The sequence below is a fragment of the Podarcis liolepis genome (genome assembly GCF_965112155.1).
Source record: "Podarcis liolepis genome assembly, chromosome: 15".
In the NCBI taxonomy this organism is placed as follows: Eukaryota; Metazoa; Chordata; class Lepidosauria; order Squamata; family Lacertidae; genus Podarcis; species Podarcis liolepis.
This window is the reverse complement of record NC_139566.1, coordinates 43202959-43223365: the sequence shown is the minus strand read 5'-3', so window position 1 is coordinate 43223365 and position 20407 is coordinate 43202959. Positions and strand designations below refer to the sequence as shown.

The 20407-nt window shown below is 39.4% G+C and overlaps 1 protein-coding gene and 1 long non-coding RNA gene across 4 annotated transcripts in view; one reads left to right on the top strand and one right to left on the bottom strand.

Moving 5' to 3' along the window:
- LOC310694063 overlaps positions 1–14731 on the bottom strand; it is a 132519-nt gene extending 117788 nt beyond the window's left edge. Inside the window, exon 1 of the long non-coding RNA XR_014519512.1 lies at positions 14698–14731. This is a non-coding gene — a long non-coding RNA (uncharacterized lncRNA). The remainder of the gene's footprint in view (positions 1–14697) is intronic.
- ATP2A2 (ATPase sarcoplasmic/endoplasmic reticulum Ca2+ transporting 2) overlaps positions 1–20407 on the top strand; it is a 54639-nt gene that overhangs the window by 8966 nt on the left and 25266 nt on the right. For all 3 annotated transcript variants that reach the window (XR_014519480.1, XM_083476677.1, XM_083476676.1), the window contains exons 4-6: positions 6383–6487; positions 10610–10748; positions 20016–20096. Coding sequence is in view for 2 of the 3 variants with exons in the window: in XM_083476677.1 (XP_083332803.1) it covers positions 6383–6487; positions 10610–10748; positions 20016–20096 (325 nt within the window). In the remaining variant the exon portion in view is untranslated. The remainder of the gene's footprint in view (positions 1–6382; positions 6488–10609; positions 10749–20015; positions 20097–20407) is intronic.

Here is a 20407-nt window from a genome sequence, read left to right as displayed (position 1 = left end):
TGGGAAGTACTGTAGAATTTTAAAGAACTCGCTTATCTTAAGAATGTGTAGCTTTCCTCCCTCCAGGATGTTTTAATTAGTTTGAAGAAGCCTAGAACCCAGCCAGATGAGCAGCTAATAAATTATTATTATTATTATTATTATTATTATCTGAATTATAGCAAATGGTATATACAGAAATAACTGATAGAATATCTAAGCGGTGGGTGCTCCTCTATTGACTAACTTTCTGTAACAACTGATAGGGAGAGTTTTTTGGCTGTGAATCATGGAAAGAGTGGAAATAACCTGAACTGATTGTGGACAGTGTCTCTAGGGCAAAATAATTTGTATGGGATAACTTGTTATCAAAACTATTGCAAAGGAATGCTTTATCTGTTTAATTTTAAATCAATTATGGTAAATTAATAAAAACAGTATGCAATAAGAGTCCATACAGCACTCCAGAGAGCATGAGTAAAACAATAGCATTAGTAAGGTACTGTGAATTCCAAAAAAGTACTAAATGTGCATAAAAACAACAACTAATTTTAGAGTTGGACAGAGACGTGAATCCAGTTAAATGAGAATGGCATACCGTCCAACATTTCTCCAGTGAAAATAGGGATGTCCTATTCCATAATAAAAATGATAATAAAAATTTGATTACAGTATTTATACCACGCCCATCTGACTGGGTTGCCCCAGCCACTCTAAGCAGCTTCAAACATAGTGAAACATTAAGCATTAAAAATCTTCAGATGTCTTCTAAAGGTTGTATTTATCTCGGTGGCTCGGGGTTTACATAACTCGGTACCTTCCAATGAAAATAGGGACGTCTTAAGGAAAAGCAGGACATTCTGGGATCAAATCAGAAACCAGGGCAGCTTCTGTAAATGTGGGACTATTGTTGGAAAAAAGGGACACTTGGGAGAGTCTGGAATTGAGTGGGATGCATGTTCTATGTGCTATTTTTTTATCTAGCACTTTACAATGTTTGTAATGCTAATCTCATTCATGACCCAAAATCAGATCTTTAGGCTTGTGGGCAGTGAATTTAATTCTGCTTTATTTCAGAATTGGTCATTAGATACAGCACTGGTCCATTAGTATTACCCATGTTTGTGTTTAGCTGATCTTTGGAGGCTCATGGAAGCAGTGAGACTTGCTGCTTTCAAGAACCTCCAAAGACCAACTCAGGATCAGACCCAAGCTGGGGCAAGTGTTCGCCTATAGTTTTCACTGGTGAGTTCATTGTGACTAGAGTACAAATCCTGCACAGAAATATATTAAATACATAATGGCATAGTCTTTTTTTATGTGTGATGACAATTCTTAAGAACTGGTCTGCCTACCCCCAGTTGTTTTATAGCAGACTGCTTCTACCAAGTCTGTCAAATGCCCACTAGAAGCTTTGACCTTTCACACAGCCAGTAGCCACACAGGAAGCCCAAGCGCTAACATGCCAAAACATTCACATTTGTCTTTCCTTTTTAAAGCTTGGGCCTATATCGTGTTATACACTAGGTTGAGTCTCACATGGTCAAATACACACAAATGCCCTGCACATAGAAAGCAGGTTGTCCAGGAGTAGGATTTTAGGACAGCATGTTGGTTTTCTGTGTGTGTGCAAGAGTGTTTCGGGGGTAGGTGGCTTCTGTCATGTGATCTCTTCCCTTCCAACCTGAAACAATCCAAGCTTGCCACCTCAACTGCTTGCTGTTTGTGAGAACAAGCAGCAGTCATTAAACATGTGTGTTAAGAGTCTTGTGTGGTATGGAAATGTCACACACTGTTGTATGATGTCTGCTATGTAGTTCAGAACTTAAAAGGTGACAAACATGATGTTTAGAGACATTAAACATTTGATACCAGTCTGCATGTACATTTTCAGGACTTGCAAATAGAACTATTCATATTGGGCAAAAGATTCCTGCATTGCAGAAGGTTTGACTAGTTGACCCTTGTGGTCCCTTCCAACTATGACTCTAGGATCTCAGAGACTCTTGGCTACCTATAGCTTACTATTCCATGCCCATCCCTAGTTGGTGTACCTATTTGCTTCAGGTCTCATAATCTTTTGTAAGCAGCAGTGGTATTTTAAACATTTTTGGAAGGTTTATGAAACAGCACATATTACTACAACTCAAAGAGTCACTTCTAAAAGTCTTAGCAATATAAAGCTGCAATCCTATATCTGTGTATCTGGAAGTAAGGCCATTGAGCTTGGTAGAACTTCAGAGCAAGAATCCCAATATAAAGGGAATAATGATAATCTAATCAAGATCCCTCTAGCAGTTCATAGGACTGCTTTGTGGTAGAATTTTTTTAAAAAATATGTTACAAGAAATATCAAGACAGTTATTTGTATTTACTAACGATTTTCTGGTTTCAGTGTGTATATTTTGATTGGTTTGCTTGCTTGTGGGGATCTTGTGATGACGTACAACAAATACAGTCTAAATAATTAAAGTATGCTAAATTTTGTATTTTGCTATAATGCCTTCAAACGTTGAAATTTGGCTTTAAAATGCAATACATGAGTGACTAGTTTATAATTTGTGAACGTAGAGAAGAGGAAAGGCAGATGGCAGCTACAGTGGATCTTTACATAGAATTCTCCAGTTTCAACATTTTCATGTTAATTGTACTAACCTCTCACAAAGGAAACTGTTCATTATAAGCTTGGCACAGCTCATTGTTAAAGTTTATATCCTCTTTGGAAGAGAAAAGTGAGATGTAAGATGTGGTTTTTGTAATTGGTGCTTTATATCTAGCAAGGCGTCTAAAATCAGCATGGCTGCTATTAATGAAATGAACCATTTGACAATTTGAGCATTTATTTTACACAGCAGGTTTCTAGACCTCATAATTCCTTAAGAAAAAGCTGCTGTGTATGGGAAACTTCAGCAAATGCTTATAAGAGTTTAGGATGGGATATATTGGAACTGGTCTCACTCCCTTCTTGTGGCCTTGAAGTCAGTTATTTGTGTTCTCATCTTCTAGTTCCTCCTCTAATTGATGCCTCTCCGGTGCCCATTGTCTGTGCTGGGTATTGTAGAGAAAGGTGGATCAAAAGATAATCAGTTTATCACGAGCCAGAAATTAAAGACCAGCATGAAACATGTAGATATGTATACAGTTGATCCTCAGGTTACGTTACCTTCGGGTAACGTAACTTTCAGGTTGCAAACGCGGCAAACCAGAAGTGTATACTTCCGGGTTTTGCCGCATGCGCAGAAGTGCTCTATCGCGCTGTGTGTGTGTGTGTAGAAGCAACACCTCTAGATGCAGACTTTTGGGGGTACATACGGACCCCCGGAACGAATTAAGTTTGTATCCGGAGGGTCCACTGTACTGTAATACATTCCCTGTGCCTAAGTGGGAGGGGGTGTGCCTAAAAATCTGGATCAATAATATTTTCTTGATTTTCTTATTTTATCTTTTTGTAAGCCACTTTGAGAGTATTTTTACAATGAAGTAGTGTACAGTGGTACCCCGCAAGACGAACGCCTTGTGAGACGAAAAACTCGCAAAACGAAAGGTTTTTTCGTTTTCGAGTTGCCTCGCAAGACGAATTTCCCTATGGGCTTGCTTCGCAAAACGAAGCTTGCCCCGGGGACAGCGAGTCTTCTCTTTTGAAGCAAGGGGCGGCGGGGAGAAGCGATCTTCTCCCCGCAGCCCCAGGTCCGGGGACAGCGGGAAGCGCTTCCCGCTGCCCCCGGACCTCTTTTGAAGCAAGGGGCTGCGGGGAGATCGCTTCTCCCGGTGCTCCGAAGGCGGGGGGGGCGGGAACACCTGCCCCAGCCGCCCCGCTTCGGAACGCTGCTCCGAAGCGGGGCGGGGGGCGGGAACACCTTCTGAAGGCGGGCGGGGGGCGAAAGTCTTTGTCCCCCCTGCCTGCCTTCCCAGGGGCTTTTAAATCGCCCCGGACAGCGGAGAAGTCCTCTGCTGTCCCGGGGCGATTTTAAAATGCCGCCCGCCAGCATTTTAAGATCGCCCGGACAGCGGAGAAGTCCTCCGCTGTCCCGGGGTTTTTTAAAATGCTGGGGGTGGGAAGAAAAGCCCTTGTCCCCCCCCCCCCAGCCTTCAGAAGAGGTCCGGGGACAGACTGTCCCTGGACCTGGTCTGAAGGCGGTTTCCCTAGGAACGCATTAATTGAATTTCAATGCATTCCTATGGGAAACCATGCATCGCAAGACGAAAAACTCGCAAGACGAAGAGACTTGCGGAACGAATTAATTTCGTCTTGCGAGGCACCACTGTATATACTTTATGAAGTGAATTAATCATCTTAAATCAGTACGAAATATTTATTGTTTTTATTTTATGTCATATTGAGCATGATGGACTTAAAAAAATTGGCTGTCTTATTGGTGCTCGTATTCCATTGATAGATGCCATTGCAGAGACATTTAATCTCTTATTTTAGTACTAGGATCCTGAATACTTCAGTCACATCATAGCTGTATAACTGGAGCTCCATCAAGTGGCTAATGATAAGTTATAGCAACAGCCATTTAAAAGAGCCAAGATTAAATTTAGGGGTGAAATCTAGATTCTGCGTTCCAACCCAACAGAAGGTGATTTTCTAATGGAATTTTCCTCTATTTAAGATTTACCATGCCCCTCAATCTAGAAACTGCCTTCCCTATAGCCTTTAGTGCAGTACTGCATTTCCTCCATTCTCTATTTCCCGCAGCCTGTGTACCCACCTGGAAAATAGTTCTACTTAACAAGATTCCTCTTCTTTCAGCTTCCTATTGACTGGCTTCCAAGCACTAATGATTTCAGCATTATTAAGTTTGTTGATTTTTACTTCCTGTTGCCCAATATGTTGAATATAGTTATTTTCTGCATTAATCGTTGCAGAGTTTGATACAAGCTACCAAGTAAGTGTAGATTAAATAAAATTTTGGCTGTGACTCTTAAGTACCCCATTCAGTGACCTGGTTCACATGTAACATTAAACCATGGTTTAGTGGTGCATGTGAACCCAGCATAGCACCTTACAAGGCATATTTTGTTGTTGGCTCCCTAACTTTAATTATGTTTCAGCATTCTGTGTGACCCCAGACATTGTATGTAATTCTTTCAGTTTGTATAAGGATTTCCACTGCTCTTGCGTATTCTTCTCGCAGCACAGGAAACGCTTTGGGGAAAACTAGGGCGAAGGGGCTCAGAAACCTTTGGATAAAGGCATTTATCTAAGATCAAGTTTCATTTTTAAAAGTCCATCATGGATTTTTATAATATCCAATAGCTATGGGAGCACCCATGTAAATACAATCAAGGAACTACATATATTCAAGAGAGTACTTGACTGCATTTAGCTGTAAATAATTAGGGTACTTTCCTACGTTTCCTGATATTAAAGTAAATTATTCTTTATGCTGATGAATCTAAATAAGGGGATAGCTGCTATGTGTAATTTTTTGCATAATCTCAATAAATATTCTATAAAAAAATAAATAAGGGGATAGCTGCAAGCTGAGCTTCAGCTCTCATGGGTCTGACATCTTTTTTAAAAATGCACACACGCAGTATTGTATGAAATTTTGCTGAGACATTCCACACTTACTCCATTTTTATGTTGTAATCACTTTGGTTTCTCTAGTGCCCTGTCAGTATTTTATCACATATGCACCTCTGAACTGTGTGGCGACCTTATCCAGAAAATGTCAACTACATCCTAGTTCCTGATCACCCTGCAACCAGGACCGCTCAGTATTACATGACTTAACCTTCTCTATTGTTTACAGAGAGGAGGCTTGGCTTTAAGGAATGTGGGACTTAGTAGCAGATTATAATGACAGTTTAGAACCTGATAAATATTACCATGTTTCAATCTCAGAATAGCAAACTAACCAAGCATAAGCATGGTAGCACAAAGCTTACTATGTATTAAACTACTAAAGTCTTATCTTTAAGAAACTGTTGCAGATTGTGTCTCCGGATTTTATTTTTTAAAACTAACCTCTAACATTGCAATGTAAGCTACCCGAGAGAAAAAATACATTATTAAAAAAAATATTATACACACACACACACACACACACACACACACATACACATACTGCATATATATGTTTCCTCACTCTAATTTATTTAGACATTGTGAACAAAGCTAAATTTGTAATTTGTTTTGAAAATAAAAGCTACAATTCTAGCCTTCTAACGTGCAATGTACTTTCAAATTCAAGCCATTTGGGAAGGTGAAGATGGGATTATTTTTGTAAAATGGAATTTGCTTTTAGCTTATAATGTGTCGCTTAAGTGGCTTTTCTTTTTAACTGGTGCAATAAATCCTAGGGTATATCTAAAATTAAGACAACTATTATAGAAAATACAGTATATAATATTTGAATATGTAAAATGACCTGTTCTTCAATCTCTCTTGTAGGTGTTGGCCTGGTTTGAAGAAGGTGAAGAAACAGTCACAGCCTTTGTAGAGCCTTTTGTAATCTTACTCATATTGGTAGCCAATGCAATTGTGGGTGTGTGGCAGGTGAGTGAATATTTTGTAATGCTTGAATCTTAAGTAAATTTGCTATATATATTTTAGATTAGCCTGAAAGTAGATGCAAGTTGTGAAATAGTTCAGCATTTCAGATTTAGTTATTTGAGAGATGCTCTACATTGTAGAAGTACTGCAGGATCCAAAGAGCCATGCAACTAATTAAGTGAACCCAAGGAAACTTAGGACTTGTATTGCTTAAGCAGCAGCCCTCCATATTGTGTAACAAGTTATTTTGAAATCAGGAAGTTACAGGATGGATCTGCTGTACTAGAAATTAAATTTTGAGAGTTTGTGAAGATTGCTGAACTTTAGGTCTTTTTTATAGTTTTAATTAAGGTTTTTTGTGTTATACCTATAGTTTCCATTTAGGTCATTTATGAGAATTGAGTATTTGGGGGGATGAGGTGATGCATGTGTTTGTCATAGTTGATGCATGACACTGAAATCTTACTTGCTTATTTAAATCTAAAATTTGAATTTCTTCTGCATGGTGTATTTATGGTAGTTCTAACTTGCATGCATGGACTGACATGCCATTAAGGTTAGGAAAACCCAATTTGCCCTGAACTACCTCCTCAGTATGCTTTTATTGTCTTTTATATAATTATATGACATGTGAATTGGTCGTTTTGTGTATTTGAGAATGTATGTATATGTTTATAGTAACAGCCAGTGTTAGAAACTGAGATATAAAAGCTAATCTCCATATTGCACCTTAAACCTGGGTTGCGGCTGCACTAACAGAATACTTAAGCTCTGTTTTTTACAAGCTAACAAAGCTGAAAATGAATTGTGTATATTGTCAGCTCCAGCTAAAATATTATGTTAATTTTTCATATGACTGCAAAATGCTTCTCCTGCCTACCCCACAGATACTCTTATGTGGGTCCTTTCTTCAGTCTTCGGAGAGTAGCTGGAAATGGGGAGGCAGAAAAAGGCCCCCCTTTCCTTCCACTCTGCATTCAAGCTCTAGAACAGGGGTAGGCGACCTAAGGCCCGGGGGCTGGATGCAGCCCAATCGCCTTCTCAGTCCGGCCCACGGACGGTCCGGGAATCAGCGTGTTTTTACATGAGTAGAATGTGTCCTTTTATTTAAAATGCATCTCTGGGTTATTTGTGGGGCATAGGAATTCATTCATTTTTTCCCTTCAAAATATAGTCCGGCCCCCCACAAGGTCTGAGGGACAGTGGACTGGCCCATGGCAGAAAATGGTTGCTGACCCCTGCTCTAGAGTCTCACTACACCCTCTTTCCTTCATATTACATATATCCTTCTGGCACCACCTTAACTGAAGAGAATGCATACAACAGCAGACCACCAGGCAGCAGATTTGGGCCACATTCACAGCACACATTAGCAGATTTTCTTTTATACTTAGTTCTAACTAGAACCTTGAAAACCCTTTATTTTTTGACTGTTTCCTTTTGCTGGCTCATTGAACAGCTTGCGTCTTAAATGCACTTTAACATATTTATATTTGTCAAATCTCAAGTAGTTGCCGGTATGAATACATAAATTGCCCCAATACATAAACTGGTCACTCATTTTGTAGCAAGTTATTTCTGTATCAGGCTTTTGTATAGTAGGGCCCACAGCCTTCATATCCTGACAGACAGTGAGTTCCCTCACCCCCAATTTGTGCATTGGAGATTATTGCTATGCAGGATTCAAGAGAAATCTGGGATCTGAGAAATGTTTGAAAAGGAAGGGCCCCAGTTGGCTATTTCTGAAAGTATGGTGAAATGAGAATGACTGTCCCCTGAAACCATGGTAATAAGATATTGGTATAAAACCACTGCCAAGCCAGAGCTACCAGATTCTAATAACTTATAGGCAGTGTTTCTTTTAGTTGGTTTCAAGCAGCTCATCCGTTTACAATCCAATAATGTCTTCCTGAAGCCTATACCACAAAAATACACCCAGCCAATGTGTATTACAAATCCCCAAATGGTATATGATAGGTGATTATTGAAGTCTCTCTCTGCTTGGAATGTACAAGGTAGTTGACTATTCTAAATAGCAGATGCTATAAGCAGTTGAATGCATGAATTTAATCTGGAGCAGAAAGTGTGAGCAGGATGTCCCTATAGTACAGATCTTTTAATTGCTCTCACAGATGGATTGTTAAAAATAGTCACTCAGATAAATTCCAAAAGAACATTTTCTATTTAAAGTGGTCTATCTGGGTGGCTTAATAACGACAAGTATGCTCATGTTACAATTCTGAATGGGCACTGGGAAGGGAGACAAATGTAACTTTTGCCTCATGTAACATATTGTTAACAATATGAACATTTCCCCAGAAAGCTAATTCTTTAGTTGCTGGATTGGCAGAAAAGACACTTGATTTTCAGCACTTTGTTGAAGCAGTTAGATAAAGTGTTTTGCAATGGAACAATATGCAAAACATTTTTTGATATCTGCTAATGTTGAATCTGGAAAAGTTATGATTTATGGGTTGGGGCAAGTAGCAATTCCTGCCAACATGTATTTCTCTTCAGTGTAAACTTGGAAGTTGTAAAGATTTTTTTGCACTATTGCTGTATCTGAATATACTGGCAATATGAGTCATGGATAGGTACTTCTCATTTGACTTTCAGTGTAGATATTAGAGCTGGAACTGTTGGCTACTTGAACTTTTTTTTTCTGTTGGTGACCTATAATAACTTGGCAAGATTTTAACATTAAACTGTCTGGAAATAGACAATATTATTGACTGCAAAGTCCTTATTAAATAACTACAGGCATAAACCACTGTTAACATAATCAGATTCAGTTTTTGTGGACAAAAGCAGAGTCCATCTGAAATATTTATGAGCAGCATTCAAAATTAGCCGGGAACCAGGTGCATTTTGTAACTGCGAATGGTCTGATTGCGAGCAATTTGAGAAGTCTTGGTGCTGCGTATGGTGACTGAGATTCAAGGTTAAAATTGCCGCTGCTAGAAATACCTTCCTGCCTGACTTCAAAGTAAGATCGCCGGCTGCTGCCTTCCATGCTGCTTTGCCTCACCTCGCCTCCCCATCCCAAAATGAGATCTCTGCTAGATCACTGGCTGCTGCCTTCCACATGCCTCTTCGCTCCCCCCTTTAAATAATAATAATAATAATAATAATAATGCTGGTATTTGTAAATATTAATTATTCAACTGGCTTATGGTTTTGGCCACAATTACAGGGGTTGAGCCCCATTCATGTTTGTGGTGTTCAATTAAGAATTGCCATTTAAAATGTGATACTAACAATGTGTCACTGGTGTGAATTGTGCATTAGTTCATGCATTTCAAACAAATTAATAAAAAGTGCTGCTACGTTTTGGGGGGGGTGGCTAGCCATTCTGTTTTTGCACCCACAGCAGAGGTTCCATGTGGCAAATAGCTTTTCTATCCCAGTTTCTAACACTGGTTATGACGTGTTAATATGTTCTTTTAAAATGCCAAAAATGTCACTATGTTCAGCTAATAGCAGTTACTTTGTTAGCAAGTCATGCACTACACTTTTCTTTTATAAGTACAAATAGGAGGCTTTGAGGACAATTGTTTTCTTCAAACTTGGATGCCAGAGTTGTTGTAGTAACTATCGATATATCCAGTTGTAGTTATGAACGCATCTAGCCAAACAGTGGCTAATTGTTGTGGGAGGGATAGAAGCTTATTTCCAAAGAAGTGATTCTGATCTGTCTTGTCTTAATGCTTAATCACTAACTATAAGAATTACGCTTTTGGGTTTTAGGCTGCTTGCTCTAAAATGACACAGGATGCAGCCTGTCTGTTTTTTATATGAGAAAATGATCTCTCTATGATTATGAAAAGAGGTTCTTATCGAACTATCCCCAAGTGAAAACTACCCTTGTCTTTCCCAAATTGTAAGAAAACACATTTGCAAGAAAATGAAATGAAGTAGAGGGCATTGGTTTGCAGATTGCATTTGAAAGTGATGTTTTGCAGGCTGCTCCCCTTGCTGCAACAGCATCTGGTAATGTCAGTAAATGAACGAAGATTGTTTGCCTAACAGTATAAACGAGAAAATTGGAGGGTGGCAATTTGGCCAACCACAATAGTAAAAGCAACAGCTTGTGTGCCCTCTAATCTCAGTGTTTATTTCTTGCAGGAAAGAAATGCTGAAAATGCCATTGAAGCTCTTAAAGAATATGAACCTGAAATGGGTAAAGTGTATAGACAAGACAGAAAAAGTGTACAAAGGATAAAAGCAAGAGACTTGGTTCCAGGTGATATCGTGGAAGTAGCTGGTAAGATGATTTATATGCTACAACATTATGGGTCTTTTTAGTTATTACGAATTGATTTGCTGTTAAGACAAAGAGTGATAAAAAAAAATTAAAAAATAAATATACTCAAAAACAGTTTTAAACATTGTAAAAAGCTGTGAACTCAGGGTTGCCAGGAACAGCATCTTTCAGCCATCAAATGCTAGGGTAAACAGGAACATTTAAAAATATCTCCTGATAGTCAGTAAGGAGGGAGACAGATGCACCTCACCAGGGAATGTCTGCAACTTATGTAGGGGTTATATTCCAGGGATTGCGCCTAAAGCCAAAAATCATGTATAATCATAGCACATTGGGTTCAGCGGTGGGTGGGATTGCCAAGGTCATTTTCTGGGACCCCCTTTCCTTTCTGCCCACCTTTTTAAAAAATCATGTGCATAAAGCTGAATGCACACAAGTTAAATTTGTGTAAGTTGTGGGCTTTACTGCCTTTCCTTATCGACCTCTTTACTGTGAGGGGAGGAAAACTGCTTACTTCTAGAGGTGCAAATTAGCTGTTACAACAGCTGAACTGACATGAAGTGACCTACAACAGAATAATGTCTTGTGTAACCAGTCACCTGCCTGTCAGTCATCTGATGTCAATCACCTGACATAATTAAGACATCTGTCAAAGTTGACCTGGGGTATGGGGGAAAGTTGCCCAGCACTTCCCAGATGCCTGACAGAGAGGGTATTTGGGAAGTGGTGCGCAAGTGCCTTTGCAGGCTTTGCCAATTGGCAGTGCCTTCAAAGCCCCTTTTTCTAAGCCACCATTACATACCCCACATCTGGTCTCATATATGATGGCAGATGGGCATGACTTGTCTGAAACTACCTTATGGACCAAATGGGGAGGACTGGCAGGCCAAAGTCATGTTTACTTGCGTCTTGACTTCCTGCATCAAGCTTCCCTCCCTGTGTTGTCTCTACTGGGGGTGGCTTTCTTCCACCCTCTATGGTGTTCCTCCACTTCTTACTTTTGCAGTGTATTGTTTAGGTATGTGTTCGTGTTAAGATTTGCATAGATGTTTAACTTCTTTATTGTCAAATTCAGAGAGCAGCTATATTGGTTTGATGTGGCAAAAACAAAGAACCCTGCTAGATGAGCATTTTGTAGGGTAGAGCACTCCTTGCCATATGGTTTAATGAGCAATTTAGGTGTAGAAATGTGTGCACTTAATAGAAACGTGGTACAAACTTCCTGACTTGAATCCAATTTTGGATAGCCTATTCCCTCCCCTCCACAAAGTTCAAGTATTTGTTACTCAGTTCCAGCTTCAATTCCTCTGACATGAGTTTAAGAGAAATGGATGGCTTAATTTTGTTTGAATGTATATCTAATACATAGATCTTGGGCAGTTCATTTTTCACAAGTTCAAGTTTAACATGTCCAAAAATGAACTACTTATAGTTCACATTTCTCCCTTTACAAAATGAACTAGTTCAGTTTGGTTATACTGTATACAAGTTCATCCAAATGATCCATGGCAAATTTTTTCAGCATACATAATGAGTTGTACTAATATTTATGCCCTCAGGCTTAAAATCTAATGTTTTCATGCATGTCTTGGGTTTATATACCACCTTTTCTGTAAGGAGCTCAAGGTGGCATGCATGGTTCATCCCCTTCTTGACTTTATTCTCACATCGACTCTGTGTGGTATGAGAAAAAGTAACTGTCCCAAGGTCACCCAGTGAGCTTCTTGACTGAGTGGGGATTTGAAGCCAGGTCTCCCTGGTCCAGTGCTAACCACTACACCACACTGGTGTTAGCAACACTGGAGCAGCTGCTCTTTCACTGCTGATACATGAAGCCAAGTCTCCCTGTCTGGAGTGGCCCTTGGTCAGTGGATTGGGCCAGGCTGTGTGTCCCTTTAGCCCTTGCAGTCCCAGAGTAACTGGCAATTGGAGTAGAGTAATCTTTCTGGCAGAGAGGAGGAAAGACTGTTACTTCACGGACTGATGGGTGTTGCCAGCTTGGTTTCCCCCTTATTGTGATGTTCTTCTTGGGAAGCATGGGGTGTAACCACCCAGTGACCCATGGTCTCCTGATTTATTTTGTGGTAGATCATTGTGTTGGGTTTGCTCCTGAAGTAGAAACCTGAGTTCCAAAATTCATTGAACTGTGCTGAATCTTCATAGTTGGCACTTTTGAGAATAAATTTATTTCTGTGCTTCCCTCCTGGCTTTTACATTGGGTATAAATACCTTCCTGCTAACATTTCACTCTTGAGGTCCATTTGTGTGTGTACTGAAGGGCATTGAATATGTGTATCTAGCATATAACTTGTACTACATATCATACTGATATTGCAGTGGTAGATGACAAAAGTTATATAATAGGTGTACTTGATCTTTCTAGTTCAAATTACTGTCCTTAATAAAAAATATTAATACTATGTGGATTGAATTCTTTCATGGTCAAGCTGATGTGCAGATAACTAATAATTCTCAGATTTGCAATAATGCCATTCTTACCCTTGGAAAGACTAAACTTAATTTTTGGAATGACTTTTCAATTAACTTGAATAGACTGTGCTGTGAAATGTAATCCAGTCACTGTAAGTGACTATAGCCAAGCTAAAATTTCAGGGTGGGTGGCAAGAGTACATACACTATGTTCCATAACTAGTGTCAAAACCTGGAGGTGAGAGAAACTGTGTGCATGCCTCTGTCATAAGTGTAAGCATATTGGATGGCCTTTGACATGGTGTCTGCAGAAATAGGACCATGTAGGGAAGCGACAAAGCACTTGATGCGGGGATGCATATCTGGGTATGGAATTTTAGGCAGTGTGCCAGTGACATTGCATTGCAGGCACCAGTGACTGTCATGAATAACCAGGTGGCAGTTACCTCTCAGATATCAGTGCTGTCTAATGTTCATGGATGTTTTAGGATAGGTGGGGGTTTTTTTAAGCAAAGAAGGCATTGGGACACAGTCACTAGCCCTTAAATAAGCGTCCTTTTTGTCAACACAAACAACTTGTTTTGGGGGGCGAGTTGCTTTTCCAACAGCCATATCTTGCCTGGAAAAAACATTAAGCAAACACTGAGCTTTCAAAGTATGTAAAGTACTTGTTAGATGATGAATTAATAAGGACAATGTTGTAGGAAGTTGTGGTTACACTGGAGCTTGTAATTATTAAATATAAGTTGTTTCCCTTCAAAGGATATTGCTTACAGCTTAACAATGGAATATGCATAATAATAACAACCACAAACAGAACAGGTAGAATGTGCCAATTAGCCACCTTCGTGCTTTTGCTGCCACTTGTAAATGTGGGATTAATAAGGTTGCCTTCACTAGGAGGCTGGTCACTTCACAGGGATAAATGCTGCTGCCTTTTGAGGGGATTTTATATACGGTGCCACCATGCATTACCTGAAACTACCTGGTTGTAGCAAGTTGATGGTATTGCTTACTGGTAAAATAACTATACCTGCCATTTGTGGATAGTTTTTGCAGTTATAAGTTGCTGATGAAGATTTGAGCAAAGATTCTCTTAATGGATCAAGACTACTGAAGAAAGAGAGGGTAGTAGAGGAACCAGCATAGGAACCAAAATACAGCAGACATTGCAGTCAAACAATAGACACATATTTTGAAACTTCTCAGCATCTTTTACAAGTGATATTTTGCTGGGGGAGTGACTGTTGAGGACATATCTAATTAGAACTTGTGATAATCACCTTTTTCTAAGAAAAGATTCTGTTCAGATGGGAGACTTTACTGCAATACTACTTTATCACAGTGTATGAAGATCAGCTATCAATAAGAAGCTTATTTTGAAAAGTAGAAAATAATGTTCTCGCAGTATAAACCTTTAGGAACATTCACTAACCTACACAGGGTTCTAGGTGTTGTTAAACAATCACAAAGTACCGTATTTTTCGCCCTATAGGACGCACCGCCCCATAAGGCGCACCTAGTTTTTTGGGGGGGAAATAAAGGGGGGGGAAATTATTTCCCCCCCAGAACAGTCAACTCTCCGCAAGCCGTGGGAGCCCAGCGCCGGGCTCCTGCGCCTTGTGGAGAGCTGCGCGAAGCCTGGGTGCGCTGAGCTCAGCGCGCCCAGCCTTTGGCATGCGGGCAACTCTGCAAGCCGCAGGAGCCCGGCGCGGGCTCCCACGGCTTGTGGAGATCTGCGCAAAGCCTGGAGAGCGAGAGGGGTCGGTGTGCACCGACCCCTCTCGCTCTCCAGGCTTCAGCGAAAGCCTGTATTAGCCCCATAGGACGCACATACATTTCCCCTTCATTTTTGGAGGGGAAAAAGTGCATCCTATGGGGTGAAAAATATGGTAGTTTGGTAACCTACATATGACAACCAAAGAATACCCAGTTTTTCCTCAAATGACTTTGTATCTTACTCATCTGATTCAGATTTTTACTGGGGAGAATCAACTTCTAGGAATTTTTTTTTATTAATCTGCAGTTGTTTGTTTTAAGCTTTATTAATCAATTGTACTAAAGTAAAGGTACTTACTTACTGCTTCTTCTGAAAGTACTGCGTGCTTACAGAACTGATGCCTGCTTTTCGCGGGTGGGGGAGAGGCACGTTCATGCAGTTTTCAATTATTAGTTTTCCCATATTCGTTACACTTTGGTCATGCTCTATACCTCATGCTCTATAGTTCCATAGTATGTGTGTTTCTGTAAAGGAACTGTATCAGTTTTGTGTTGGATAACATAGAAACTTGTGTATAGTTCAAGCACACAGTTCACATACTGTAACTGTTTTAAATTAAGTGTTCAAGTCCTGTATAATACACATCAGTTTTGTGTGATAAAGCCTTCTAAATTTTTATACGTAGAAGAGTACAGGCAGTATGTACTCGCAGACTAGAAACCTTGCATATTAAGGAGCACTCCTGAAGTACCACTATTTCCTCCTTTCATTACCTGAATAATCCAGTAGTTTGAATGTTCCTACTTAGCTTGGCATGCTTTCTAGAATCCTCTAACATGGCAAAAAGTGAATGTTGATGGTCTTCCTTTCCAGACACTTGAGCAGAGAGGCTGCATTTCTTCCACTAGTTATGTTGACTGCACTGCTACTGCTGTTTTGTGAATTGCTTTTCTTGTATTTGCTAAAGCCTACGCATTTAGCTATTGCTATAATTAAGGTCTCCTAATTATTTTCAACTAATCAGTTTACTACACTATATTCAGACAGTCATAATTATCTCTATTGGAAAAATCCAGAGTAGCAGCTTTTATAAAGAAGGGTAGGGAGTTTACTGATGTTCCGAGTACTACTGCAAGAATTGATCAGTGAGTGATTTTTTCATTAGATTGCTAAAGCCTCTGGCTTTTTTTAACCCATTCATTTCCCAACAGATTGTCTATGAGCACCTCCGATGTCATAGTCCTTAAGTAAGCCTGAGCAGGAATTTGCTGGTGTCTGGCCAGGGTCAAATTGCTAATTGTGTGTTCTCTAAGCAAATGATGGGGAAGTTGAAGAGCAAATAACAACTATGTGCTTGGCTATTAAAAGCTGTCTTCTTTTATTTTTCCAGAGTTGGTTGATTGGGCTAACTTTCAGCCAGTTTTGTTGGTGGTGGTTCTCATGGAAAAGATTGGGGGGGGGGTGTCCATAGAATCCATAAACCTTTAAATCATTTGTTTAGTTGACTTGGAAAGAGAAACAAATTAGATAACGAAAAGTAGAATTTATAAGCTAGGTATTAAAAGTAGAAGAAGAGAATGTTACTAATTTGGAATTATGGGTTGGCAGAGGAAATTAAATAAGAATCTATGCATTTTTTCTGCAAAGCATCTCAAAAATGATTTTGCAATACAGTAGAAACATATGTAGAATTTCAGATCCCATGTAGATACTGACTGAGATAAAAGTCTCCACTTGGAAAGCTTTTTGAAAGGGGAAGTCTTCAACATATGGCAAAAAGACTACAGTGGAGCTTTCCAAACTGTGTTGCGACATGTTAGTGTGTCAGCTGCAGTGTGTAGGTGTGTTGCGCAAATGCTCACTGTGCTCCTTCCAGGGCCGGAAAGGGGTTAGTTTAACCTCCGGTTTGCTATTAAAACTGAATTGCTGTGTCATGAAATGATGCATGTCTATAAAGTATATCACCAACATGAAAAGTTTGGAAATCTGGACTGTAGGATATGGGACTTTGAGCTCTGATTCATCTAGGGATGCCATTACACATTGCTGGTTCAGGTCAGATCTGTAATGCCCCCAAACATACAAAATTTTAGCAGGTTGCGGAAGAGTGTGCTTCTGGATAGCTTAATATTATATAACATTTAATCACTGTATTACAGAATAGCTAACATTCATAAGGGCTGTTTCATAAATACCAATATCTGAATATTGTCTGGATAAGGTATGTAGCTCCCTCAAAGTAAAGTAGAGCAGACTTTTTTATTTGGACAGACACTGTTCAGCTGTTTATGGTGTGTGTAGTCCAAAAGTAATATATGTATTTGCAAGTTTCTCTCTCTGGATTCCCTTTATTCAAGTTTTTACTGGTACCATTATCTTTCTTGCTCTGAATCAGTGATGTGGTATGGACAATTTTCCAAAACAGAACCTTTCCCACTTCATAAGTTCAGTAGTAACAATGAACTGATGCCTATTACGAATCTATACGTTAGGCTAGCTTGGCAGTTTCAAGGTTGTTAGCATCTCTTGCTACTTTTGTTATCTTGTAATGGTCAGGGGTCCCTTTACCATTAATTATGTATTTATTTCATGTTGTAGGCAGTCTTGAGCATGGCTTGAATTATGGAAACGTGGCATACAAGTAACATGTATCTATGTACCAAATACAAGTAAAATAATTGTGGCAAATTAGAGCATTCTGTAGGGCCCCATAACATTTTCCAATGCAAACTGATGTGATTTTTTCTAATTTGTATAGGATTTTTTTCTGGAGAACCACATCACTGTGTGTGAAGTGGGTACATTTGAGCAAGAATGACATGCTCAAGGCTCCACCCAGTAAACTGCCTGGGGGGGGCAGTGTGTGAGTGGATGAGTAATTCATATAATGGGAATATAAACCTACATTAGCATCTATGGCTGAGGCAAAAATCTATAAATTAAATAGATGCTTAGTTCATATTTTGCTGTGTTCAAAGGGTTGCTTTCACTTTATGCAATCAGGAGAATATAATGCTGTCACATGCCAGTAGTGTATCTTAAGTTAGGGGATAAGACAAAGTTTAGAAAGATTTATTAACCCATGTTTTTTTTCTTCCTTGTGAATTGTTTAGATTGTACAGAACTCTGGGAAGGTGCTAGGCGTTGAAGTGTGGGAAATAAGATTGCAAAATAGGCCCCCCCCCCCCCCCCGTTCCTGGAATGTCAAACTTTTGTCCTGTACTTTGGCATTAGAACGGTCACTGTGTCTCTCTATGTGCTCCCCGAACTTAATTGTTCACTTTGGATAGTTAAGCAAACTTCAGAACAATGAAACTTCAGCTTGGTTGCTATCCTTGCTGCTTAAAACAATTGGCAGCAATTACTGGGGAGAAGTATACATTTTGTACAGGGAATTTACTGGAGCCACAATAATTTTGTTCTTATTTGGGCTCATCAACTTTTGACTGTCATAACTTTTACGGAAGAATTGTTAATAAGATTTCAGAACATGCTGTTGAGGAACAAATAAATAAATAGTGGTGCTTTTTCTAAATACTCTGCTGAAAGGCAGTGAGCTGTGGTGTTCACTTGGCTGTGTTGAAAGCAAAGTTTGTTAGAATAATATTTCAGTGCTTTCTTCCAGTAGTCCTTACCCCCATTTTTAGCAGTTGTGTGTAGGCTGATCTATATACATTTCAGCAAAGAGATCCATTATTTTAATATGCCTTTGCCAAGTGGGGCAGTACATTTGAGATGCTCAGCTGTTGAAAGCCCAGCAACCGTGTGTGCCCTTACGGATTGATGGACTTTCTTCTGCATTGTGCTGAGTCTTAGCCTGCTGTTTGGTGGAATTGTGATATATGAAAAAGCAGCTGCTCTCATGTATCTACATATAAACCTCGTCACAACACCAGGGGACTGCATTCAAATAGTTTGCCCATTTTTGGCCTTGGTCATTGTTTTGTACTATTTTCTCTTCACTGCTGAAGGGCACAGCGAATTTGGTTTTCATGTTGTAATGACAGAGCAGAAAAGAAAAAGTCTAGCTGGCTTATTGGCCTCTTTATTCTAAATAGAGGGTGGTGTTAGTTACCTACCTAAGACTCTGCCCAAGAGAACACTATAATTTTAACCTTGTGAGAAATGTTGCAGAAATTGTTTTTCTAAAAGAGTCTAAAGCTACAAATAATATGTGCTTAATCCTCTGGTATGGTGTTTGTGCATCCATGACCTAGCACATAGAAGTGGCAGACCTACCGGCAGACCTAACTTCCTCACAGCGTCATTCTCTCCCTCATGCATGATTGCTGCCAGTTGCATAAGCAGTTCCTGTAGGAATTAGCATTTAGTCCGTGCATCCCTACAGTAAAACTAGAGGGACTATTGTGTAACAAGTCCACATATTCTGGCAGGATTAGTAATTACTGGCTGATGATGCAAGTATTTTCAGTACCCTGTTTTAGGGTTTTTGTCATGTGTTGGCAAAATAGCATTTTATTAGTTCTTCCTTCGTGTGTGTGTGCTACTTTAGAAATGGTTATTAGATGAAATGTAGGCTAGTGCAAAAGAGGTTGGATATGGCAATTTCCTGTCCAACATTAAAGAGCTATGCTGGTCAAACTCAAAGATTGAGGTCCTAGGGGGAACATCAGACACCCATGTCATAGTTCACACTCTTTAAAATATTATCAGTTTCAAAAGTGGTTTGCACTGATATTTGAGAAATCCCAAGTCTGTTCAAAACCAGTCAGAGAGTATGGATTCTCCCAATTGTCAACATCTTAATGGGCAGATGGAGAATTCTCTGAGAATGTACAATAATGATATTAACCAAAATAGATACTTCATTAAAGGTTTAAGATCTAGTAACAGGGTTTAAACTACATGAGGAGAAATTGCACATAGCAAAATGTTCCTATAAACACTTGGGCAATGAGATACACTTCCAAAATAGGTTATGGAATTTCTAATTGTGGGAAGCTCTGAAAAATGGGTTAGCTTCCCTCATTTCAAAAGTGAAGTGAGATATTTTTAATAAATATATGGTTGATGTATGCTTGTTCTGGTACTACTTGAAAAATATTTGCATTCTTTAACATCTGATCAAACTCAAATACTCTCCTCTTAATCCACAGTTGGTGACAAGGTTCCTGCTGACATAAGACTTACTTCTATAAAATCGACAACTCTGAGGGTTGACCAGTCAATTCTCACAGGTAAGTGTTTCTTGGCAGTAATGATCAGAAAATCTATTTCTTTTAAAAACAAATGGGAAACTGTCCTGATTACAGCAGCAACCTCAGTTTTTACCAGAACTCTTAGGCATCATTGTGGTGAATGAGAGCCATCAGTGTTACACTGGGTACATGCCATTCTTACTCAGTGGAAGCCATTAGTATATCTTGGCATTTGTTCCCTTCCAACTCTGCAATTTTATGATTCTGTTATTCTTTCTTTAAACTAAAATAAAGTACCCAAAATAGGAGGTTTGCTTAGAAGCTGGCGTGAACACAATCTTACCTGCTTC